The sequence below is a fragment of the Petaurus breviceps genome, unplaced genomic scaffold, assembly GCF_028583685.1.
Source record: "Petaurus breviceps papuanus isolate PSGF00001 unplaced genomic scaffold, PetGlider_PUasm1.0 90897, whole genome shotgun sequence".
Taxonomy (NCBI): Eukaryota; Metazoa; Chordata; class Mammalia; order Diprotodontia; family Petauridae; genus Petaurus; species Petaurus breviceps.
Window position 1 is genome coordinate 9,126,500 of NW_027187374.1, and position 26,241 is coordinate 9,152,740.

The following is a 26,241-nucleotide window of genomic DNA, read 5'->3' on the forward strand; positions in this document are numbered from 1 at the left end:
GTGTGTGTGTGTGTGTGTGTGTGTGTGTGTGTGTGTGTGTGTGTGTGAAGGGACACTAGCCTCAGACACTTACTGAGTGAACCTGGGCAAGGCAACTAACTTCTGTTGGCCTTAGTTTCTTCAACTATAAAATTGGGATAATAATACCCCTCCTGTCAGACTGATGTGAGGATCAAATGAGATATTTGTAAAGCACTTTGTACAGTGCCTGGAACACAGTAGGGGTGATAGAAATGCTTATTCCCTTCCATTCTATTCCTTTGGTCAACTATTATTAGATGGATAATAAATATCATAATTCATTCTAATCTCAAACCTGAGGTGCTAGTCTATACTTGAACCTAGGTACTAAACCGGCCTGGCCTATGACACCCCCAACTCCTGTCCCTACAACATTTTTTGTTTTGTTATTGGTTCAGAACTGTGATCTCATTAGTATAGGGAGCTTCCTGTTAGGAAATGTCCTCTGTCAATGCAGATCAGCCACTGTTATACAACTTACTGATTTAGAGAGATGCCTGGAATACTAAGAGATTAATGGGTCATGTGGATAGTACACATCAGATGTGGGACTTGAATACAGGTCTTGTTAACTTTGGGGTCAGCTTTCTGTCCACTATGCCACAGTGTATCTCATTCCTACTGCAAAGCCCCATTACTTATTATTTTTTTGGTTGAGTTTGGAAAACAAATAAATGGGGTTAGAAATCAAGATTTGTTAATGGGTTTATTTAAATGAAAGCAAAGCAGGTCACTTCCAGGGTAACTAGACAGTATGAATAGCAGAGAGGGGGATCGTCTTTCCTGGCACAATCTAATGGAAAACTAGAGCAGCATTCAGTGATAAGAAGATAAGGACTTATCTCCTGACTAGATAAGGCAGAAAATGTCAGGCATCTAACAGATCTCAAAGTACTAATGAAGGGGCTTGTACCTCTCTTGAAGGAATGCTAAATACAAAGCAAAAGAGGAGGAGGAAAGAGAAAAGCAGACAACAATGAAACAGACTTTTTCGATCAACAGCATTCATCTATTAATTGCCTACTATGTGTCATGCACAAGGGGCACAAAGACAAAAGTACCTGTCCTCAAGGAGCTTACATTCAGCTGAGAGAGACATATCTATTCATAAACACACACATATACTTATATCATATCTACACAAATATACATATATATTTACATACACACAATACATATACAAAACAAATAAAAAGACACTTTTGCAAACTAAAAGAATGTTTAACTCAAATGAGCCTATCCCAATATCTCAAGTCAAAGAGATGACCTTAGATTCCACAAAACAATGCCAAGGGACAACACACAATTCTAATGGTCTAAAAGTGATTGTATAGCTTTAAAAGATACCTTATTTGGTTCTGGGAAAATATGATCAGATTTATAATAACATTTCTATTTTGATGTTGCTTATTTTAATATCTGAATTTTAATGTATGGAATCCCCAACTGAGTCAGATATTGGGGTCCATTTTTGGAGAAGGAAAATATGTATATATTTATGTATATATAGGTCTTTTTTCTTGATCAGGCTTCATATAGTAAAAAAAGTATCAATATTACTAATTTTGCTAGTCACTGTGTACTTAGAGCAAGAAATGCTATTTAGCATTGTCAATGTGATTCCTGTATGACCTAACAGAGCTACAAAGAAAAGATCATATTATTAAAAGAAAGAATTAGGAAAAATACTCAATCAAAAATTGACCTCTCTAAAAGGTATAAACAATATTGACTGCAAAAAGGAAAGCAAGATCCTTGACATTAAAGGCAAATTAAAATGGCAACCATCCTTTCCAGAAATACATACATACCAACACACAAATAATTCAGTTAGGTTCAGTGAATAGAGTTCTGGGCCAGGAAACCTGAGTTCAAATCCTGCCTCAGACACTTACTTTTTGTGTGAACTTGGGCAAAACCCTAACCTCTGTTTGCCTCAATTTCCTCAACTATAAAATAGGGATAACAATAGCAACACCTACCTCTCAGGATTGTTGTGAGGATTAAATGAGATAATATTTATAAAAGTGCTTAGCACAGTGCCTGGCATATAATAAGTGCTATATCAATGCTTGCTATTAGTATGTGTGTGTATATATGTATATGCATACATATATACACACACATATTATATGTACACATATATACATATGCATATGCAAATACACAATATGCATATAGATTCAAACTACTGAAATACATAGCTCCCTTTACACAATATCTAAAATGCAATTAAGGAATAAGAAATTTTGATATAACAAGTGGAAGGCAGCAAGGCATGGTGATAAAGAGCTGGACTTAATGTTAGAATGGCCAAAGTTAAACTTCCTCCTCAGTCACAGGATGTGACCCTGGGAAAATCATTTAATGTCTCAGTGGATCAGGCAACTTTCTAAGATTATAAATTTAGGTAATAATTGCTGATTTATATTGGTAGAGAATTTCCTTACCCAAGAGTTGTTTTATAGTCCAATGGTATCAAACAAATATCTTATTTTTAAAATTTTTATTTTATTAAGCATTTTCTAATTACATTTTAATCTCATTTGGGCTGCACTTGGGAGTTTTGTCCACTGGCCCATGGGAAGGGAGGGTGATACCTCTGTTCTATACCAATGGAACCACATATTCCTGCACAAACAAATCTATAACATATGATATATAAATAGTATTACTACACATGTAAAGGAAGACTAACTAGACAGATGGTGGAAGAAGGCTACAGGAAAAAATTAAGTATGGCTACCTGGCAAATTTATGAAAACACTTCAGAGAAGCGTATTGCCTACAGATTTATGGTTGGTTCCCAAAGCAAGGTCATTCTGCAAGTAGAGTAATGCAATTGCTTGAGTTCAATAAAGATTTGATCTAGAGACATCTATTCCGAAGTGTGTGTGTGTGTGTGTGTGTGTGTGTGTGTGTGTGTGTGTGTAGAAAGCAGACTTGTAATTTCAATGATAGAACACTCAAATGAAGAAACTCTCTATCAATGAACTTCTCTTCAACTTAACATCTTAGAAAGATGTCTAGAGCATGGAGGGGGGCTCAAAGTCAAAGCCAACATGTGTCAGAGGTGTGACTTGAACTCAGGTCTTCATGGCTTTAAAGGCCAGTTCTCTACTACTCCATGCAGCCTCCCAATGTGTATAAATAAATAAAAGGACTGGATAACTTCTAAAACTAAACCAAAAAAGAAAAAAAGGTTTTCTAATGTCAATTCATGAACAGCAACCCAGTTAAATGTCCCAAAGGTTAGTCTAGTTTTAGAGCTGCAACATTATCTGCTGATTTGTCTTAAAAGGACCCAACTGCCACTAGAGGCGCACAGGCTGGACTAACCACTGGAAAAGTAGATGTCTAACGGCGGCAGTGGTGAACTGTGTTAGTTCACCAGAATCTTGGCTCCAGAAGAGAGAAATATTGACAGCATGAAGTCCTGGAAAGTAGTTAATACCAAGACTATTTGAGGGCAGAGACTCCCACGTGAGAGAAAACTTTCCATCAATGCCTTCTGCTTCTTACAATCCATTGCCCCTGGTTTGTGTGTTTGTTGTTGTTTTTTTTTGGGGGGTGGGGGTATTCTTTTTTGCTTTTAAAATCAATCTATGTAGAAATCTGATTAATTCCCGAAGGTTTTCTGTGGGAAGTCTCATTATCCCTGAATAAAGCATTTGCTCCAGATACAGAGTACACTCTATCTGAATTTTATTTTTTCTAAAGTAATGATTTAAGTCACAGAGCAACCAAAACTACATTTAAGTAAATGGAATACAAATTTATACATGGACATGTTTGGAGTCAGGTTAGTTATCCTGTTTTCCTTTTAAATATATGAAACTACCTTATTTTTCATTTTTCTAACAAAACTGTTAGTATCATGAGAACTCTTTTCTATATTAGATCCCCTTGGAGTAGCCTACCCAACTCAGAACAACCTTTATCACTTATTTTTTGGTTCTTATATAATTTTAAGCTCTATCTACAAGCACTTTTATTTTGATAACATCTTTGCTTGAAGCATACTTCCATATAACCTTAACATCTAAAACTCTACTAGATGAAGTAAAAGCAAAATCATTTACCAGACTAGATTCAGGACAGAACATTAATGAAGTTACTTTGCCCCCCAGTGGTGACTGCTGGCCTCTTATTCTCATTCATTTCCTCCCTCCCACTCCCCTCTACCCCCTACCCTCTGGAGGACATAAATGGACTAGGGAAGCATAAGATCATGGATTTACTATTTAAAGGGATCTTAGGGGTCATCTAAGCCATTTCACAAATGAGGATATTAACACCCAGAGTTAAGTGACTTTCCCATGGTCACACTGATAATAAATGGTTCAGCCAGTAGCTTGGAAGCTACATGTAATTTTATAAAAGTATTTGACATATAATAGTCAGACACAGTGGAACTCCTTAATACTGGTTTTGGGGAGTAGGCCTAACCCTCATCTTAAACACTAACAATGTTACATAACTTTTGCTTTTGTTTTTGTTTTTTACTGTTGCAGGTGGGTGTTTGTCATTTTTGCTGTTTCACTTTTTGGGAGAAGGGGAAGCATGATTTTAGATTATACTAAGTAAAAGTTAGTGTGATACAGTGATAAAAGCAGTAGATCAGGAGCCAGGAGATCTTGACTATTGTCTAGTCTCTGAAATCAACTGGCTATATGAGCTTGGACAAGTCACTTCTACCTGTTCATACTAAATTTCTTTAACTGTGAAATTAGGGGTTTAGATTGGTTGTTGTCGTAAGTTTCCTTCCAGTTCTAACATTTAATGTTTTTATTAGACTACAAATATTAACTCATAATCCATAAATATACAGCACAGTAGAATGGGATCCTATCCTTTTCTACATCACAATTTTTATTTTATTTTCTTTGGGGAAAAGGAGGGATATGGGTCTCCAGGATTTCATTCTGTAATCTGAGGTTATGTCTTCATATAATAAAAGCTCACATTTATGTAGAACTTACTATGTTCCACTCTTCTGTTACAGTTATTATTTCATTTAATCCTCACAACATCCTAGTAGGTAGCTGCTATTATTATAATTTTACAGATAAGGAAATGGAGGAAAAAGAGTTTAAGTGATTTACCCAGGGTCACACAGCTAGTAAGTATCTGAAGCCTAATTTGAACTCAAGCCTTCCTGACTCCAGGCCCAGTACTCTATACACTGTGCCATCTGGCTGCCCCCTAATGTAAAATGGGGATAATAATACTTATACTCCCTACTTCAAAGGAATACTGTATAAAACATGATAATGTGAAATATTTATAAACCATAAAGAACTATACAAATGTAAGATATCAGCATCACTACTCATATGGCAACGAACATTGTTTTGTAATAACTCTTTCGCTGCTGTACTTAAATGCACATCTTTTATATTGGTATTTACATTTTCAATCTCCTCCACTAGACTGTAAGTTCTCTGGAATCAGATTTGGCAGCAAACATAGAGAAGACAAGATGATTTCTGTTTGTTCCAAGTTCCTAAATTCCCAATATTGAAGCTTCAGAGCAGAAGTTTCCAACCTGTGTGACTAATTATAAGCCACCAAGGAATTCAATCCATGAATATGCCTTCTGTTTATAGTAACTGGGAAGCAGGAGGAAGCAAGGGCAAGAGACATGCACCATCTCAGCAGAGAAAACAGGAGCTATAGGACTGAATTTCTACATGGTTTCTTCCACTAAGAGTGATGGAAGTAATTGGAGCTAATGCTGAATACTTGCTACAGGACCTGTTTTACATTAATAGTCTATACTTCTAAGAGAACAAGACAATGAACAAAGTAGTAATTAGAGAGCAAATCATTTGTGCCTTATGTTGGAAAAAGACTCTTAAAGAATATGCACATTAGAGAGGAAGGGTAAAAAATGGAGAAAAGTAATAGTTGGTCCTTTGGGGTCCTCTAATTTGGTTCTATAAATAACCTTATATGGTAACTTATGTAACCTAGTTACTAGTTCTTTTTGCTTCATTCAACAAATTTTTTGCTAAGTTCCTTCTGTGTTAAAGAAATATTCTCAACAACAATGGACATTATAAGAGATAAAAGGATTAGTAAGACATGACCCCATTACACAAGGACCTTACAATTTAAAGTGGAAAAAGCAAATACACAAATTACTGTAATAATAAGGCAGTTTGTGATGAGTGCCATAAAAAAGGAACTATATAGGCATTGGGAAGGCTGAGAGGGAGGAAAATAGTGTCCACATAGAGAGATCATGAAAGATATGGCACTTAAGCAGAGCCAAGGTGTGCAAGATTTTAACAAAGAAGAAGACGAGAGCACAAGTAGAAAAAGTGACATGACAGGGATAGAGGCAGGAAAATAGAAAATATTTATAAGAAATGGGGAATAGTCCAATTCAGCCAGAATATATGCTATGTGTAGAAGAACAATGTGAAAATAAATTTATGATAATTCAGGACCAGTTTCTGCCACTAGAAACTATAGAGGAGTTATATAGAGGAGTCTGATTTAGTGATCTATGTAAATTATGAAAAGAATATAGATTATGCCATTTTTCAGAGAGATAATTTAAGCCTATTATGGTTCTGCCTGGCCTTAAATCCACTATCATTTCTCCTAAATAGGACTAAGGATGGCTTCCAAATTAAAGAGGGAATTAAACCAAAACATCTCATTAATACCTTGATTACATGGATGTTCATCAAGTTATATTGGCTCCTCCAGAAACACATCAAGCAGTTCCTTCCTTACAAAACCTTCTCCAATGAGAGCAAAATGTCATTTAGACTCCAGAAGTATAACATTCTTACCAAATAAAGATAGAGACTGAAAGCTTTAAGCTTAAATTCTGAGGCTAGTCAACAATCATTTGTTATGAGTCAGGTACTATGTCTCTTCTAGCTCAAAGATTCTTGGGGAAAAATGGCTTAGATTCTCAAAGATTAGGCTATCCCTGTGTTAGGATATTATTATTTTTCTAGCTCTACAAAGCAATCCTTAAATAACCTGATTGGTACAGCAATGAATAAGCAATCTGATTTAGGTAGCATTGTCATTTTTATTATATTGACATTGCTCACCCACGAGTGATTAATATCTCCAATTGTTTAGGTCTCCATTAACACAAAAGTGTTTTGTAGTTGTATTAATATAATTTTCTTGTGTATTTCTTGGCAGGTGAACTCCCAAATATTTTATAAATTCTGTAATTATTTTTAATGGAATTTTTCTTTCTCTTCCTGCTCAGTTTTTTTGGTAATATACAGACTGCAGGTTTGCTTTATATCCTGCTACTGTGCTGAAGTCAAGTAAAAGTTTATTAAATAATAAAATTCATAGAGAGCAAGTATTCTAAATTGTGGTGCTGGGACTTCTAAGGGTCCCCAAGAGGGTCCTCTAAGTTAAAACTATTTTTATTTTTTTTTTGCTTATTTTTGGGGGGAGGGTGATTGGGGTTAAGTGACTTGCCCAAGGTCACATGGCTAGCTTTTATGATAAGTGTCTGAGGCCAGATTTGAACTCAGGTCCTCCTGACTCCAGGGCCGGTGCTCTATTCACTGCACCACCTAGCCACCCCTAAAACTATTTTTATAATAAGATGTTCTAATTTTGAATACGGTATATATCAATAAATATAACCCACATAAACAAAAGCGTTTTGGGGGAGTGCCCTCCTATAATTTTATAGTGTGAAAAGGAGTCCTCAGACCAAAAATTTGGATAACTACTTACATAGATGAACAAAAGATCAGGATCTCAAGAGAAATAAAGAGAAAAGTGGGAAGGAAGTGGGGCTAGATTTCAGACCATGATCTTCAAAATTATTCAGTGCTGTTTAAGAAACATCAAGTTTGACAAAATCTAGGAGGCTTTCCATACCTGGATTGTTCATGTGAGGATGACAGAATAATTGCTTCTTTAGCCTTTATCAGCAAGTTACTAATGACTAGGAACCTGCTCATCTTTCCTATGACTTCTGTCTTGTTGGCACTGGTGGATCCTTATTATTATTCTGAAGAATGTGGGAAACTGCTCTCTATGCCTTCTCACAGAGTCTAATTCAACCCAACTGGAGGAACCCCTGTATTATTGCTCCAGTGATGAAGTGGTCCTTCTTGCTTTCTTTCTCTGTCATGTTTGTCAACTTTCCAATTTCCTTACATAGGGCTGATTCTTGCTCTGCCTTATAGAAAAAGACATAACAACCAAGGACAGTACTAGTTTAGAACACAAGCTCATTTTAGATCACTAAAAACATAAAAAGTGTTAAAAGAACACGAAAACACAAGATAAAAAAAATTAAATTCATATTGAATCATCTTAAGGTTCAGTTGGCAAGAGACCAGATAAGCTGGGTAACTTGGTAAATGCAGATAATTGACTGATTTTCTTTAACTTTTACATTGAGATATTTTGTACTGTGCAGACTTGTCTCTTACTACACTAGACAGAACGCTAATCTGGGTTTCTATTTCAAGGCACAATACCTAGTCATCGAAGTTTTCCTTGTCTACTACAATGAGACATGGGTGTCTTCATACCACATACACACTCAAAGACGGAATATCAAAGAGTACATCCAGTGCTGACCTCAGTCAGGAAGACTAAAATTTAAATCCTTCCTCTGCCATATACAGGTTGTATGTATGACCCTGGGCAAATCACTTAATGCAGGGGTGGGGAACCTGTGGCCTGAAGGTCACATGTGGCTCCCTAAATCCTCAAGTGCAGCCCTTTGACTGAATTCAAACTTCTCAGAACAAATCCCTTAACGAAAGAATTTGTTCTGTAAAACTTGGACTCAGAAGGTAGAACCCAAGGACCTAGAAGGCCACATGTTCCCCACCCCTGATTAACCTCTAAGTGCCCCAGGCAACTAAGATTATATATTATAGATCATGTGCCAATCTGTACTTCAAGAGGGAGTTTCTTAATGGGGAGTTTGTCCCAATAGGTTCAGACAAATGTATACACAGAGTCCTATTCATTCAAATATAATTTTAAAAATTATTACCCTATTAAAGAAGCTCAAAAAATTTATTTTACTCAAATATCTCTTCAGTTTAGCTTGCTAAATAAATCAAGAAGAAACTGCAGAACTCAACAGATTATCTTTTTGCTTAATGTATCATATTCTGATAATTAAGTATTAATATCTATTATAATTTATTACTAGATTTCTGTCAGTTTTTCTTTGATTAGTTTAAGTATTAATTATTTAGGGAATATGAATTCAATTTTCATCATTTTTTAATTTCTTTTATCATGCTGTAATAACATTTTCTGTTTCTTTTAATGCTTTCCAGACTAAATTCAACTTGATTGGATATCATAGCTGTCATATCTGCCTTTCTTGAGCTGGATGTTGTATAATAAATTTCTTAATCTTTTCAATTTCAAACTATCTTTCTTTTTGCCTTGAATTTCTTGCTCTTAGTACCTGCCTCACAGGGTTGTAGCATGAATGAAAAACTGCATTTTTAAACCTTACAGTGCTTGGAGCAAATATCATTGTTGGGATTATTTTACCTCTCCGGGTTTCAGTTTATTCATCTATAAATTAAGGGAGCTGAATTAGATGCTGCCTCTCTAGCTCTTAATATTTTATGAATTTATCATTGGAAAAATAAATCTAAAATAAAAGAGGCCATGGGAGGTTCTCACGTTGACCATAAACTCAGGGCAGCTAGGTGGAGCAGTGGAGAGTGCCAGGCCTGGAGTCAAGAAGACTCACTCCTCTATTTGAGTTCAAATCTGTCCTCACACACTTACTAGCTATGTGATCTTGGGCAAGTCACTTAACCCTATTTGCCTCAATGTTCTCATCTGTAAAATGAGCCAGAGAAGGAAATGGCAAACCACCCCGGTATCTTTGCCAAGAAAATTCCAAATGGGGGTCATGAATGATTAAACACAACTGAAGTGACAAAAGAGCAACATTCTTAAAACTTACTGATGATACTCAGAGAACGTCAGAACAGGTAGAGACCATTTATCTAATCCAACCCCTTCATTTTACAGATGAGAAAACTGAGGCCCAAACAGGGGAAGTGATTTGCCTGATAATTAATAAGAAGTATATTGAACATCCTAGCTGCATTCATGTAGTGTCAAATTAACTGACTGAAAAGTGAAAAATCCAGTCAAATACGAGGGATAAAACCAAAGAGGTATTTGAATTAAATGGCTGTAAATTTAAAATAAAAACCAACTAAACAAAACCTAACTTCAATCTTAATAGTCTAAATATATCTACAGTCCCAAACAAAACAAAAATAACCTCTATAAGAGGAAGAAAGAAAGCCTTAAGTGGGAAAGCACTGCTTAGTATCAATACTTCCTATTGTAAAAGTGGGAATATCATACTGTACCTGCTGAAATCACTATGGAAAAATACAAGGCTCAAACTGCAAAATTTGCTTTTTGTTGCTTTGACATGTTTCCTAAAATCTTTTCTGGTAGCTTTATTATTTTAGGTACAATCTATACTGGTACTGTCCATAATTGCTACTGGTTAGGGCTTTAAACACATTCCTCCTCAGTGAGCTGAAATCTGTAAAATCCCAGATTGGGAGACTATCTTCACGAAAATTAGATATTTTCTCTGCACTTTCAGCATAACACTTTAGGGCTGCCTGAAAATTAAGTGCTATAAAGAAATGGAAAATAAGTCAAGAAGAAAAACTGGGTCTGAAGCAAAAATGCTAATCATCAAATTACAAATTTCAGTGAGAATGCTGACGGCATTTTAACTCTGGTGTAGTGAATCAAACATTAATTTAAATGGGGATTTCAGGAAGAGGAAAGAGAAAACAATGTAAATGAAAGTACTTTAAAAATACATTGTAATTTCTCAATAAAATATTACCCAAAGAATATAATTTTGTTCTTTGACAATGTCAAAACTTGGTTTAATGTTAATTAATGTTGTCCTGGTGATATGGTATTTGGAAAAATGCTTCTCTCTTGCAGAAAACGCTATTTTTATTTTCTATCACTACCATATACTCTATTCAAGGACCACAGCAGAGAGCATTTACTATCTCATTAAGCAACAGCCTCCCCATTTTGATGGTTATTAGTATTTATAAAGAAAAAAACTGAAGAGAACTAATTTTCACAAATGAAATGAATTTCAAGTGGATAGCACTACCCCCCTCACTTAAAATGCTTTCTACACAATCAAGCATAAAAATGTACACCAAAGGGTCTATTTTGCTTCCACTGATATACACATAATGACTATTACTGTAACCAATGACACACTTAAAGGGGCAGGAGAACAGGCTTCTTCATGATGTGTAAGAAAAAAGAGTATAGGGGTGGCCAGGTAGCTCAGCGAGTAAGAGCACCGGCTCCAGTGTCGGGATGACCTGGATCAAATCCGGGCTCCAACACTTAGTACCACACCCAGAAATAACTGGCCGTGTAACCTTGAGCAAGTTACTTAACCCCGATTGCTCAAAAAAAAAAAAAAAGAGTATAACGTGTGTCACTTGACTACATTAAAAAAAAAAAAAAGAATACAGCCAGAAACATAGAACAGAAAACACTAGAATCAACATCCTCTGCTTTAGCTATTCTATTCAACTAAAAAGCCCATTTTTAAATTTCCCTTTGTAATTGTCTTGGGACTCAGACATTCTAACAATAGCCAACAACATATTAAGCCATTGCATCTTTCTTTTTGGTTTTTTAATGTTTTTATCAATTTATTGCAGAAGCAGGATAAGCCCAAAAAAATGAAACAAAATATTTAGGAAGGGGAAAAATTCATTTAAGAAAAAGAACATTTTACTTCTTTTTTAAGGAATTTTGAAATTAGGTAATAGCAATAACTCAATATTTCTTTAGTGTTTTAAGGTGTCCAGAGTGCTTTCCCTAAGTCATTTCATTTGATCCTCACAACAACTCTGTGAAAGTAGGTGCTTCCATATGTAGACTTTTATGTGGAAGATAAATTTTCAGCTAAATTCTGGAGCCCTATAACAGGAAAGAACATACTTTTATTTTTTTCTACCCATTTTCCCCAAATAAAAAGTATAGGAGGAAAACTAGTCTTCTAGATATTTCATACATAATCTGAGCCTCAGAACCCATGTGGTTATGAGACTAAGGTGTAAAGTAAAAATAACCTAAGAATGTTTGGATTTTGCACTATAATATAACCCAACTATTAACATGTCACTAGAATTTCAGGATTTTATGCCACAAATTTAATTGTAACATGCATAGATAGAGAGCAGCTATTAAAGAACTCAAAGTCATAAATTGGAATCATGTATCATGTTAACTATGCTATTTTATATCTCAAACATTCTTCTCAGCCAGTAAACAATGAAATGGTTTCAATTCTTTCCCCCAAAAGTTATAGGTAAGCAAATAAATGTAGTGAATGTTAGGCTCCATGAGCAGTGTGCATTGATAGTTATTACATGGTGATATTCATTTCACCTTGCAAGCTAAATGAAAGATCAAAATCAGAAGGTAGTCAAGCTTCCTACTATTCTTACAGCATCATTTGCCCCAGGGCAGAGGTTTGGGCAACTATTCTATCAAGGGTCACTATTGGGTAGGTATGATTGAATGAACAGAGAAGAAACCTGGGAAGTGATTACAGAGCTCAAAATGTTAAGGGTCAGGGCTTGTATTTATACTGTTGTATTTATTGTTGTTTGTCCTTCATTTTGAAGAGGACTAATGACATCATGAGGCGATGTCTTGACTTGTGGGTGAACTGGATTTAAGTGAGGCAGTTGCACAAAGCTATCAGCCTCCCTCTCTCTTTCCAGTAGTCAAAGTCTAGTGGCAAGACAAAAGTCAGGATGACTGGCAATGGCCTGGGATGCAGTGGTGGATGATCTCAGCATCTCTGATGTCTGACCAAGCTCTATGAACTCCACAGCTCTTGCTTCAGCCAACTTCATGGCACTGAAACAAATTGTTCTCATCCACCCACTCCAGCGTAAATCTTCACATGCTTGGGGTAGATCCCCTCCCTGCCCCCAACTCACCAACAGGTTTGAGGCCTGTTGATTACCTTCATCTACCAAGTCAGTTTTACCTGGGTGTGACTGCTGGACATGCTACATACAGCTTCTTGGAGCCACAGGTGAGAGCTAGGTGAAGGTGGACACCAAAGGTAGATGAGCAACTCTGAAAAGAACTCAGTAAGTCCTCACACCAGAGGTGCTAGTTCTCCCTTATTGCCCCCCACACTCCTTTTTTATTATAGCTTTTGGTAATATAACATTTTGTTTAGCTAATTTAGTTCTAAGAATTCCTAAGTTAATGTATGCAGTCTTTTCCCATTAATTGAAAAATTCCAAAATTCTGTCAGATAGCAAGATTTTTTTTAGTTTACCCACTACAATTATACTTGCAAAATATAATTTGTTTTAGTCAAGAAAAAAACATGCATCTAAGGCATAGAGAGTTAATGTGATTTTTCTTTTTGCTTTTTTTTTTTAGAGGGCAATTGCCCAAGGTCACACAGCTAGTTTTTGTGTTAAGTGTCTGAGGCTGGATCTGAATTCAGGTTCTCCAGACTCCGGGGCTGGTGTCCTATTCACTGCGCCACCTAGCTGCCCCAGTTAATGTGATTTTGATTTACAGAGTTATATAGAATTTCTAATTAAAGGGGATCCAAATAGTTGTTTTACTTGCTAATTCTAGGAAAGATAATCAAATCTTTGCTAAGAGATATAGGCAACCATTGATTTATTTTAGAATACATTTGGTGATATATTTTTTTCCATTTTAAAGTATCACTGTGAACAATAGGGTGCGATTATAGAATGCACACAAACTATTTGCACAGCCACCAATTAATTTTTCTTAATTTATGTTACAAGTCAATAAAATCTAATCATTTTAAATGGATGACTTTCACATCATCATTTATATAGCTGCATTTAATTACTATGTTTATTACAAATCTAGGTGACTTGCCCAGAGTTACAAAGCTAGTAAGTAAGGAGCCTGAAACCAGATTTTAACCTGGGCTTTCTTGACTCTAAGCCCAGAACCACCTAGCTAAAAATCCTCTACCTAGAATTCAGGCAATAAAGAAAAAATGAGATTTTATATTGGGGCTAAACTGCTACAGTTATAAAACTCATTTATACCTTTAAAATGCTTAAATTCAAACCAAGAATTTAGCTTTCCTTAACAGCTAAAATTACAGGATATAATCAATGGGAAAAAAAAAGGCAAGGGGCAGAGGGGAGGAAGGTGTTGACATATTGCTTACATTTCTATTGGTATGTAAGGTTGCTGAGGGCAGGGATGGTCTTATATTTGTATCCCCAGTATGCTGTACAAGAATATTATAGGTGTTTAATAAATTCTTGTTAATTCATTGGTTTCATTATATAGTACAAAGGACTAATATACAGGAAAAACAATGGAAAGACTTAAAAGAACAGGGGAATAATGTTAGGCTTCAAACTAGTACTGTTTGTGTTTTAAGGCTCAGACAATATCAGATCTAGCCCTATCAAGTTTCATAGTTAGATTACTCCTACTGTCCACTTCCTACTCACCTGCTGCTGAGTAAAGCTGAAGAAAATCACAAAACCATTGAGTGGACGGACCCCCTATAAATGGGCCTTTGCTGGGGCAAGGCAATCCCCATTCAAGTCAGTACTCCACTTACCACACCACCTTTTCCAAACCTTCGCATCCCTCCTCAAGCATCCCCTCCCATTACCACCCTCTCAGCTGAGGAACTTGCCCCATATTTCTATGAAAAAATTGAGGCCATTCACCAAGAGCTTCCTCTTATCCCCTTTTCCTCATCTCACATCCCTCTGATACTTTTCCCCACTATCTCTTCTTTTACCCTTGTCTCACATGAAAAGATGGATTCTCCTTGCCAAGGTAAATTCTCTACATGCACAACATCCTCATTCAATTGAAACTTTCTCCAAAGTTACCAATGATCTCTTAATTTTGAAATCTAATGGCTATTTCATAGTCTTCATCCTTTTTGAGGCAGGGAGATCAACCAGAAGGTTATTGCCCTAGTCCAGACATGTGGTAACAGCCTTTGACACTGAATCACTCTCTTTTCTCTTCTCTCTTGGTTTTTATGACATTGTTCTTTTTATAACAGAACATCCCTCTACCATGCCAGGCCCCTTCTCCTGTTGGTATTCCTTCTGGGGCCTCCTTTTTGGGGAGAGGCCCAAGCCAGCCAACCTTTATTCCACTCCCAGCTCTGCTTCTGACTTTCTGGACTTCAATACCATGCCTTAGCTACATTCTTTTTCTGGAACTTCCCTCAGTGCCTGGGACCCCTTGACCCTAGGACATTCATCTTCTGTAGCCTTCTTACCCAAGATCTCTCCATGATGCTGAACTCTTTCAATCTCTATTAAGTTTCTTCCCAAGGCCTCCATTTTGGGGAGTTATCTAGGCTGGCCAACCTTCATTCTCCTAGCTGTTTAGACTTTTTTTAGACTTTCTGGACTTTAACAGCTGGCTTTCAGGTACCTTTCTCCTCCCACTTCTTTCCAGTTCCCTTTCATGTACTGTTTTCCTGCATTAGAACATAAGCTCCTTGAAGGGAAAGAATGCCTTTTGTGCCCTCAGCACTTTGCATACTACCTGGTTGTAGCAAGCACCTAAGGTTCATTGTCTTTCATTGCCTAACCTCTCTCCTGACCTCCAGTCTTTAAGTCTTCAATTGCCCACTGGACTTCTTGAACAGGTTGTCCTGTTCAACACCTTAAATTCAACATAAAATAATTTTCTTGTCTCCCAAACTCTCCCCTCTTCCACATTTCCCAAGTACTAATGAGAGTACCATCATCCTCTGAATCTTCCAGGCTCAAAATCTAAGTGCCATCTTCATTCTCAGCTCTTTTATCTTCAACTCTCCCTCCCTCTGTCTGTAACCAAATTCTGTCTTTTCTACCTGTCTCTCTGAATTGGGCCCTTGTTACCAAATGTCTGGACTAGGGCAACAGCCTTCTGGTTGATCTCCCTGCTTCAAATTTCTCCTCACTCCAGTCCTTCCTCCACTTAGCTGTCAAATTGATCTTCATAAAGCACAGGTCTGACCACATAAACCTCAGTCCCTCATTCAATAAACTCCAGAGGCTTCCTATTACCTCCAGGATAAAATATAAAATGCTCTGGCTTTTAAAGCCCTTCATAATCTTGCGCTTTTCTACCTTTCTAGTCTTCTTATACTTGATTCTTTTCTATTGATTTGCCGTCTAGTGACACTTGCCTCCTTGCTGTTCCTGAACAAGTCACTTCATCCTCAAACTCCAGGAAGGCCTGAAATTCTCTCCTCCTGAGCTCCTTGAGAAAAGAGACTTTTCTGTCTTAGTATCCCCAGTGCTTAACACAGTGCCTGGCACATAATAGGAACTTAATAAATGCTCGCTAACTTGACAATTTCTTCATGTAAGCACACTATATTTAGACCATCGAAAACTCAAATCTATCAGCCTTAACTCCCTAAAATATATTACCCAAATAGAATGGATTATTTATACACACATACACTTTACACTGACCGATTCTTATATTTTTATACACACACATACACATATGTGTGTATGTAATAGATTTCATATATATGTGTATATATACATATGTTTTTATATATTTAGATGTGTGTATGTATATATAGAGAGAGGGTAAGGAGGGGGGAGACAGAGGGAGAGAAAGAAAGAGGGAGAGGGAAAGAGAGAGACAGAGACAGAGAGAGAGAGAGAGAGAGAGAGAGAGAGAGAGAGAGAGAGAGAGAAGAGAGAGATCTCCCCAATTTTGAGACACAAAAGCCATGGGTCTGCCCATAGTGATTTCAGCCAAAGGATAAGCTCTCTGCCCAACGACCTGAAACAATGCAGTGGTCTTTGGTTTCTATCTCCCTCAGTGTACTGCGTTTTGGTATACCATTCTGAAGATCCTGTTAATTTTGATCAATACCAGAACTGAGGATGTAGGACTGCCTTTACAAAAGGGAAAAAGGCAATTTCATATATCATGGAATGTCAGAACTGAAAATACTCAAAAGTCCTTTAGTCTAACTTCCTTACTTTAGAGGATGAGTAACTGGCAGTTTCATGACTCTGGCTCATCACAAAAAGATTCTAGGTGTGTCTTCTCTCTCCCTCACTGGGAAGAGGGCAATGCTTTTATTGACTATCATATATCTCATTTATATCATATATTATATCTACATTGTAAAACCCATTGTGCAGAGCATGACTTTGCTCATGTAGCAAGACTTGTATGGGGCTAACAGAAGTTAGGCATTGATGACTTACTCTACTTCTGAATATAGATGGAATAAAAATTCACAAAAATTCCACAGGAATTTTTCTTTTTAGAAAGCAGTCTTCAGATACAGACTCTGGATAGTTAATGTAACCTAAAATTCATGTTGAGAAAACTCTAGACTTTTGGAACATGGGCACTTTTAAAAGAAAAAGTCTCAAAGACAAATTTCTTTCTACAATTATAGAATTCTAGTGCCCAAATTCTATCTAGCAGAATACATGTAGATGCAAATTTTAAATGAAAAATTAACTAGTAACTTCCTTTTCTCCCTGCCACCAAAATATTTAAATGGTTTTTTAAAATGAACTTTTGATCTATTAAGTACTACAATCAATTTTCTTAGTACTCTGCTTGTTACAGACACCACTCTAACACAGTAATAAGTTCCCTAGGATTAGTTCCTGAATAGACTAAATACAAAAGCATTTTAGAAATTTGCTTCCTTCCACACAATTGACCAAACCAGAAAACTAGATTTGAGCTCCAGTCTGATATAATGTGGCCATGGACAAGTCAGCTATCATTTTTGACCCTCAGTTTTCTTATCTGCAAAATAAAAATAATACTTTCACAATCTGCCTCACATCATTGTTGTAAGGGAAAGCATTTTGCAATTCTTAAAGTGCAATACAAATGTGAGTTGTTATTCTCACCAACTTTACTGCTCAGGGCTTCAGTTTCCTGATCTATAAAAATAACTGCCTATGCCACAAGAAGAAAAGAGATTACACAGATTATGAGACAGACACACTTTATATGACAACATAGCACTAATAATAATAGCTAGCATTTACATAGCCCTTTAAGGTTGGCACAGTGCTTTACAAATATCTCATTTTATCTTCACAAGAGCCAGAGAAATAGGCTCTATCATAATTCCTATTTTACAGAAGAGGAGACTGAAACCAAAAGAGGTTAAGTGACTTGGTCAGGGTTGCCCAACTAGTAAACGTCTCAGGCTAGATTTGAATTCAAATCTTTTTGACTCCAGGCCCAGCACTGCATCCATAGTCACCTAGCATTAGGCACTAAAAGAAGGCAGATAATCATCTTGTGGTTTTTATCAGTATGAAGAGTAGAAAGAATATCAGAAAACCTGTTGAGTCCTAGCTCTCGAACTATTTGATCACAGGTTCCTTAAACTGTTCAGGACTTATTTTCCTTGTATGTAAATTTGGAAAACTGTTCCATAACCAACTTCACAATGACCCTCAAATAATAAAACATATGAAGCAACTAGCCCATTATCATGATTATTGTTGTTCTGGTAATAGCCAATATTAGATTGGAATCCTGGAAAAGTCACTTTCTTGAGATTCTCACCTCATCTGCAAAATAGGACATAATATTTGCACTAACTCGTTGGATTGTGGTAAGGAAAGTAAGTCTTAAAATGCCACACAAATGTGAGCTATTATTATTACCTTTACACAAGTTGATTTTCCCATTAGAATGCAAGCTCTTTGAGGGCAGAGATTGCTTCACTTCTTTCAGGTCTTAGCACAGACCCCATACCTAGTAAAAGCTTAATCAATACTTTCGGACAGTGGATTGGCCGATTTCCTAACATTTCCAGTGGAGTGTGTCCCCTCAATAGAGGAGGGTGCCAACTGACAAAATGCTAGTTCCTCAGGGATGAGGCCTCGGGCCACATATTTATTCAAAGCCTCTGCGGCTGCCCAGGTAACCTGTTTGGGTCCTGCGCTGGACAGCAACAGGCAGCTCTCCCAACAGTCTCTACCAGGGCCTGTAGCATGGAAATGGGAAACAATTAGCGGCTCTAGAGCTGAAGTGAAGCAGACGCGCAGCGCCTGGGACGGCTTCCTCTCCAGCCCACGGGGGCCGGACACCCTCTTCGGGAAGGCTTGGGGAGCGGCCGCTGAACGCCTCTCGGATACACCAGGGACCGGCACTCCAAAGGGACAACCCCCAGGCCCCATCCTCCCAGCCCCGACTCCCCCTCTCCCCGGCTCTGCGCCCCAGCCCAGCGAAGTCCGTCACCCCCAGCGCACCCGGGACTTCCAGGTCCCGGTGACCCTGAGGCCGCACAGCGCAACAAGTGCTCCCCGCCAGGACACCGAGCGAGCCCCGAGGCCCCTCCCCGGGCCCGCCGTCCCTGCGGGGAGCCCAGCGCGAGGGGCTGCGGAGGGCGCGGCCGAAGGAGCGCAGGCTGCCCGCCGCCCTCCCGCCCGGTGGGGTGCCCCACAGGAGCCTCACCCGGCACAGGCTGTCCACAAAGACGCGCGGGTCCAGGTTGCAGGCGATGATGGCGCTGGGCAGGTCCTGCAGGTCGATCTCCTCCATCTCACAGTCAATGAAGCTCCAGTCCCCCCCGCCCTCGTCCCGGGCCTCCGCCCCCTCGAACGGGGAGAAGTGTCGCCGCGTCGCCTCCAAGCCCGGTGGCACCGCCTCCTCCCCTGCCTCCTCCCCTTCCACCGACGCCGCGCCGGCGACGGCGACAACCGCCGCCTCGCTCCGGGACCCCAGAACGCCGCCCTCCATCCCGGGAAGACCTGGACGCGGATTCGGCCAGGACGAGGCGGGGCCGCGGCAAGTCCTCCCCGAGGAGGGGGGAGCAGAGGCTGGCGAGCTGGAGCGCAGGAGGGGGTGGGAGGGGGGGCGGTGAAGGGTGGGAGCCGGGTTCGAGCGCTGGGTGGGAGGGGGCGGGAAGGAGGGTGAGGACTGAGGCAGGCGAGAGCTAGCGCTGGAGCACGAGCCTCCCGCACCTAGGCGTTCAGCCTGGGGCGCGAGCACAGCTCCAGCTCCGCCGGCTCCTTCCCACGGGTTACCGCTTCAGGCCGGCTCGCGGTTAACCCTCTCGTTCCCGAACCTCCGCTTGGACAATCTGCCTCCGGAGCTCAATCACTCCACCTTCCCCGGAGCCACGCAGGAGGGAAGCGAAAACGCCTGGGCCATTCTCTTCCACGAAGTCAGAGAACAGCGAATTTGATTGCGGGTTCTTTAAATTAGGGTGAGAGTGAAAGCTTTCTTCTCGGCGGCACCCCCACTGAGAGCCAATAAGATACAGAGGTTCTCGTCACATGACCTAGAACTCGCCCCGCTCTGTGAAGCCGCTGGCGCTGCCATGTTTGGTTTGGGCGGAGACTTCTTACTGGAGTCCTTCTGAAAGTCCGCTCGTGAGAACGCTGGACAGAGACCCTGCGCGGTGGGGATGGGGAGCTGGAGGGGGTGAGGAGGTGACGCTGCTTCTGACTTCCCTTGCTGATTTCCACTCTCATCCTCAGACTTCCAAGTTCTTTCATGCCTCGAGCCCTAGGGTTAGAGTAGTGAACCGCAGTGTGAAAGTGGGCGACAGACGCTGGTTCAGCAGTGTGCTGGTAAACGTTTAACAACCGACTCTTTTGTGAGGGGTGGAGCGGGAATTACAAGTTCACAATTTTAAGTTTAATTTGCATTATTGATATATTCTCTATCACTTTCTTAAGTCAACAATCAACAATATAATAAATCAAGCCTTGGTTTGTAGTTTTAGGAGGTGTAAATGCATACAATTTAACAATCCCATCTTAGCTGGTACTCTGAACTTTTTCAAGTATGAGAACTGATTTTCAACTCCGAAAAATTATTGCAGAGATTACCCACTTGAGACTAGTTGTACTGTTTGTGTGATAACTTGTAAAATACATTATGATAACAAGTTTCTGGAAATCCAGCTATGCTAAGCAGATAGGCATGGTGGGAATTGCTGAACCAGGACTCTGATCCTGATCTTGTCGCTGTGTGCACTGAGGCAAGTGACTTAACTTCCCTGAGACTCAAGTCTAAATGAGCAAGTTGGACCTGGTGGATCGTTAATACCTCTTCCTAATACATTGTTTGATGTGAGGGGAAAAATAGAACCCACAATCATGGCAAAACATTTTGATGGACTAGTGACGTGGAAATCCCCCCCACCACCTGGTGACCTGATAGTAAAAATTCCTCAACCACTACCGAAGGAGAAATAAAATATAACAAACTACGTGAGGACAACGTACAAAGCAAATAGTCTTGGCCACTGTTGTAAATATTTGTTGTCTTTGGATAAGAGACACCTGGGTTTTGTTTAAGTAGACTTCCTTAACAATCATATAAGTAGTTGGTCACCTCCTCAGTGTCCTGCCCTCCAAAAGGGAATGTTTTATCATGACCAAACATGAGTCCAGAGGACTCATGAAGAAATATACTACTCATCTCCTGATAGAAAGGTGATGAACTCATGATGCACACTAGCACATCTTTTTTTGGATGTGACCAGTCATATATATAAAACCAGACTCTGTGTATTTCTATTTATTAATTCTTTCTCTGGAGGTGGATAGCATTTTCCTTCATGGGTCCTTTATAGTTGATTTGAGAATTTATAGCACTCAGAATAACTTGGTTGTTCACAGTTATTCTTCAAACAGTATCGCTATTACTGTATACAACATTCTCTTGGTTCTGCTCACATTACTTTTCATTATTTCATGCAAATCTTTCCATATTTCTCTAAGGTCAACCAGGTCATCATTTCTTATAGTAGTATTCCATCACAATTATATTCTTCAATTGATGGTCATTCTCTCTCTCTCTTTGCTTTTTTGAGGGGGGAGGGCAGGGCAGTTGGGGTTAAGTGACTTACCCAAGGTCACACGGCTAGTAAGTGTTAAGTGTCTGAGGCCAGATTCGAACTCAGGTCCTCCTGACTCCAGGGATGGTGCTCTATTCACAGTGACACCTAGCCACTCCTGATGGTCATTCTCTTAATTTCCAATTCATTGCTACCACAAAGAGAATGGCTATAAATATTTTGGAACTTAGGTTCTTTTCCTTTTTCTCTGATCATCTTGGGAAACAGACCTAATAGTGGTATTGCTGGGTCAGAGAGTATACACATATTATAGTTCCTTTGATATTCTTGATGTTTTGTTCTTCCAAATGAATTTTATTAATATTTTTTTAGCTCAATAAAATATTGTTTGGCAGTTTAATTGGGGTCATTGTATAAGTAGATTAGTTTAGGTAGAATTGTCATATTTATTATATTGACTCTGTCCCATGAACAATTAATATTTCCCCATTTATTTAAATCTGACTTTATTTATATAAAAAGTGTTTTATGATTATGTTTATGTAGTGTCTGAGTTTGTCTTGACAGATATGTTCCCAGGTATTTTATACAGTCTACAGTTATTTTAAATGGGGTATTTCTTATTATCTCTTCTTGCAGAGTTTTGTTGGTGGTATATAGAAATGCTGATGATTCATGTGGGTTTATTTTATATCCTACTACTTTGCTGAAATTATTAGCTTTTTAATTGAATCTCTAGAATTTTCCAATTATATCATCTGCAAAGAAAGATAGTTTTATTATCTCTTTGCCCATCCTGATTCCTTCAATTTCTTTTTCTTCTCTTCTGCTATTGCTAACATTTCTAGTAAAATATTGAATTATATTGGTTATTATGGGCATCCTAGTTTCACTTCTGATCTTATTGAGAAGACTTGTAACTTATCCCCATTATAAATAATTCTGATGGTTTTAGGTAGATGCTTCTTATTTTAAGGAAAAATTCATTTATAACTATGTTTTTGAGTGTTTTTAATAGGAATGAGTATTGTATTCTGTCAAAAGCTTTTTCTGAATCTATTGACATAATCATGATTTCTGTTACTTTTGTTATTGATATAATTAATTAGATTAATATTTTTTCTTATATCAAGCCCTTCCAGCATTCCTGGTATAAATCTCACTTGGTCACCTTATATAATCTTTGTGATATATTGTTGTAATCTCCTGGCTAGTATTTTATTTAGGATTTTTGCATTCATATTCATTAAAAAAAAATTGGTCTATAAATTCCTTTCTATGTTTTTGCTCTTCCTGCTTTAGAACTTAGCACGTTTGTTTCATGAAAAGAATTGGATAAGACTCCTTCTTTGCCTATTATTTCAAATAATTTAATTTTGGAATTAGTTGATCTTTAAATGTTTGGTATAATTCACTTATATATACCACTAGTCTTGATGTTTGAAGACCTCGTTTCTTATAGCACAATAGTATTCCATAACATGCATATGCCACAACTTGTTCAGCCATTCTCCAATTGATGGGCACCCCCTTAATTTCCAATTCTTTGCCACCACAAAAAGAGCTGCTATAAACATTTTTGTACATATGGGTCTTCCTCCCACATCTTCTCCAGCATTTATCGCTTTCCTGTTTTGTCATCTTAGCCAATCTGACTGGTGAGATGTGGTACCTCAGAGTTGTTTTGATTTGCATTTCTCTAATCAATAGTGATTTAGAGCATTTCTTCATGTGCTTATAGATATATTTAATTTCTTTCTCTGAAAATTGCCTGTTCATATCCTTTGACCATTTATCAGCTGGGGAATGACTTGTATTCTTATAAATTTGACTCAATTCTCTGTATATTTTAGAAAAGAGTCCTTTGTCAGAGACATAGGTTATAAAGATTCTTTCCCAATTTCCCACCTGTAAGGGTTATGGGATTTAAAGATCTTCCATGCCCCGTTGGACTTGCTGATGTAGCAGGAAGGGGCGGAGCAAGAGGAAGCAGAAGCCAAGCTAGCGTTCCTGTGGTGGCTGGCGGTGGTGGCAACGGCGGCGGCAGCAGCAGAGGCAGTGGCAGCGCGAAGCCCTTTTTGAGTTAGGACTGCTAAGGACTTTCTGCTAAGGACTCCTGCTGAGGACTGCCAGGGGCTGGAGCTGCTGGGAGCACGCTTCCAGGATGCTGGGTGGTTGCTGTGCGTGGGGAGAGGAGGACCTTTGCCTGAGGTAGCCTGTTCTGTTTTAAAGGCTTGAAAATGTGGGTGCTTTCTACTTTATCTACCTGTGCCAATATCATAACTACTCTGATGGCTTTCACTTTCTGGTTTTGGGACTCAGTCTTTTGGTATCTTAATAAATTTTCTAGTTTATTTCCTCATATGGCAAACATGACGTATTTTGTAATGGATAATTATATCAGCATATTTGTAATCTCCATAGGCATTGTGAATATGGCATTGCTGATACACCACCTCCCTCTTAATCTTGGTTACACTGGCTTTGTTTGTACAGAAGCTTTTCAATTTCATGCAGTCAAAATTATCCATTTTATATTTATAATGTTCTCTAATTCTTGTTTAGTCATAAAGTCTTTCCCTCTCCACAGGTCTGACAGGTGAACTATTCCTTGTTTTAGGAGACTGCTTATAGTATCAACCTTTATACCTAGATCATGCACCCATTTAGACTTGATTTTGGTATATGGTGTTAGATAATGGTCTATGCCCAGTTTCTGCCATACTATATTCCAGTTTTCCCAGCAGTTTTTGTCAAATAGTGAGTTCTTATCCCAAAAACCAGGGTCTAGGGGTTCATCAAACAATAGATTACCATAGTCGTTGACTTCTGAATCTCGTGTGCCTATTCCATTAATCCACTCCTCTATTCCTCAGCCAGTACCAAGTAGTTTTCATGACTGCTGCTTTATAATACAGATTGAAATCTGGTATAGCTAGTCCACCTTCCCTAGCATTTCTTTTCATTAATTCCCTTGATATTCTGGACCGTTTATTCTTCCAAATGAATTTTGTTACTATTTTTTCTAGCTCTATAAAGTAGTTTTTGGTCAATTAATTGGTATGGCACTAAATATATAATTTAATTTAGGTAAAATTGTCATTTTTATTATATTAGCTCAACCCAGCCATGAGCAATTGATATTTTTCCAATTAGTTAGATCTGACTTTATTTGTGTGAAAAGTGTTTTGTAGTTGTTGTCGATCAACCTTTGGTTTATTTATAAAATAAATCTCTTTACTAGTGATCTTTTTTATCCTCTCTGTCTTGATATCAAATTTTCTGTGCTCATAGTCTTAAATGATAGAGATCAAACACACTATCCCTGTGACCTTGGGCAAATCACTTAACCCCATTTGCCTTGCCCTACCCCCTCCAAAAAAAAAAAAGCAAAAAAAGTAGAGATCATACAATTTATTGCCATAGCAAATAGTAACATATAGAAATAAATATTTTTAATCTATCCGTGGTAAGAAAAGTTCACAGCCAGAGTCAAATCCCATTCTCCCACTCCTAACTTCTCAAAAGCAAAGAAAAGACTTATGAAATAGAATATTCTAACTGACACTGACACTAACTTCTCTTTGACTCTGGAAATACACTTATCTCAGGATGGTAATTCTAGTCTCTTAGAAATTTAATTCATAATGTCTCCTCACAAAATAAGATTTAAACTCAGTTCTCTCACAATATCTTTTTCAGTTTCTCTCAGAAGCATTATAGCCAAACTGTCTCTTACTCTACTCACAGTCTCCACAGAAGACAGTTAACTCTTATCTTTTTTTACTCAGAAAACAGTCATTTGAGCTTGGGTTTCTAATAGTACCTTTGCAGAATCCTTCTGCCAGCACAGCCAATTGTCAGTTCACCAGTAGTCTTCCCTCTTAAAGACGAAGTTACATAGTCTCTGTGGGAAGGACCTTTGATATTTAAATTGAGGCATTTGGAATTATAGAAGTTTTGAGTTGTTCCATCCCTTTATTTTACAGATAAATATTTCCTATGATATATTCTTGAATTGACCTCATAGCTGGGATGTTGTGTGATATCTGAAAAAAAAATGGAGAATATTCATCACTTTGTAATTTTTCTATACACAGTGTGATTCTGAATTTTAGTAACTGGATTGCTAGTACAATGCATAAACATGTTAATCAGTGAAGATATATAGACAAGAATATATCAAAATGCATCCTTTTTCTTTAAAAGATTCCTACTTTTTTAAAGCAAGTATAGTACAGTAAATCATTCTTTCAAGGAGAGGTTGTCATTGCCCTCTGCCTGTCTAGCAGGGCACTGAGCTCTATGCTCCTCCTTCTACTTCCAGAATGCCTATTCATACTGATAGCAGT

General features: G+C 38.2%; 1 protein-coding gene and 1 long non-coding RNA gene across 7 annotated transcripts in view; one reads left to right on the top strand and one right to left on the bottom strand.

The window, feature by feature from the left end:
• Nucleotides 1-19,941, bottom strand: part of RCAN1 (regulator of calcineurin 1) — a 112,450-nt gene extending 92,509 nt beyond the window's left edge. Inside the window, exon 1 of the mRNA XM_069074964.1 lies at nucleotides 19,534-19,941. Coding sequence (XP_068931065.1) covers nucleotides 19,534-19,818 — 285 coding nt within the window. The 5' untranslated portion in view covers nucleotides 19,819-19,941. The remainder of the gene's footprint in view (nucleotides 1-19,533) is intronic.
• Nucleotides 19,942-20,088: 147 nt separating this feature from the next.
• Nucleotides 20,089-26,241, top strand: part of LOC138151467 (uncharacterized) — a 30,884-nt gene continuing 24,731 nt past the window's right edge. For all 6 annotated transcript variants that reach the window (XR_011165827.1, XR_011165830.1, XR_011165829.1 and 3 more), the window contains exon 1: nucleotides 20,089-20,654. This is a non-coding gene — a long non-coding RNA (uncharacterized lncRNA). The remainder of the gene's footprint in view (nucleotides 20,655-26,241) is intronic.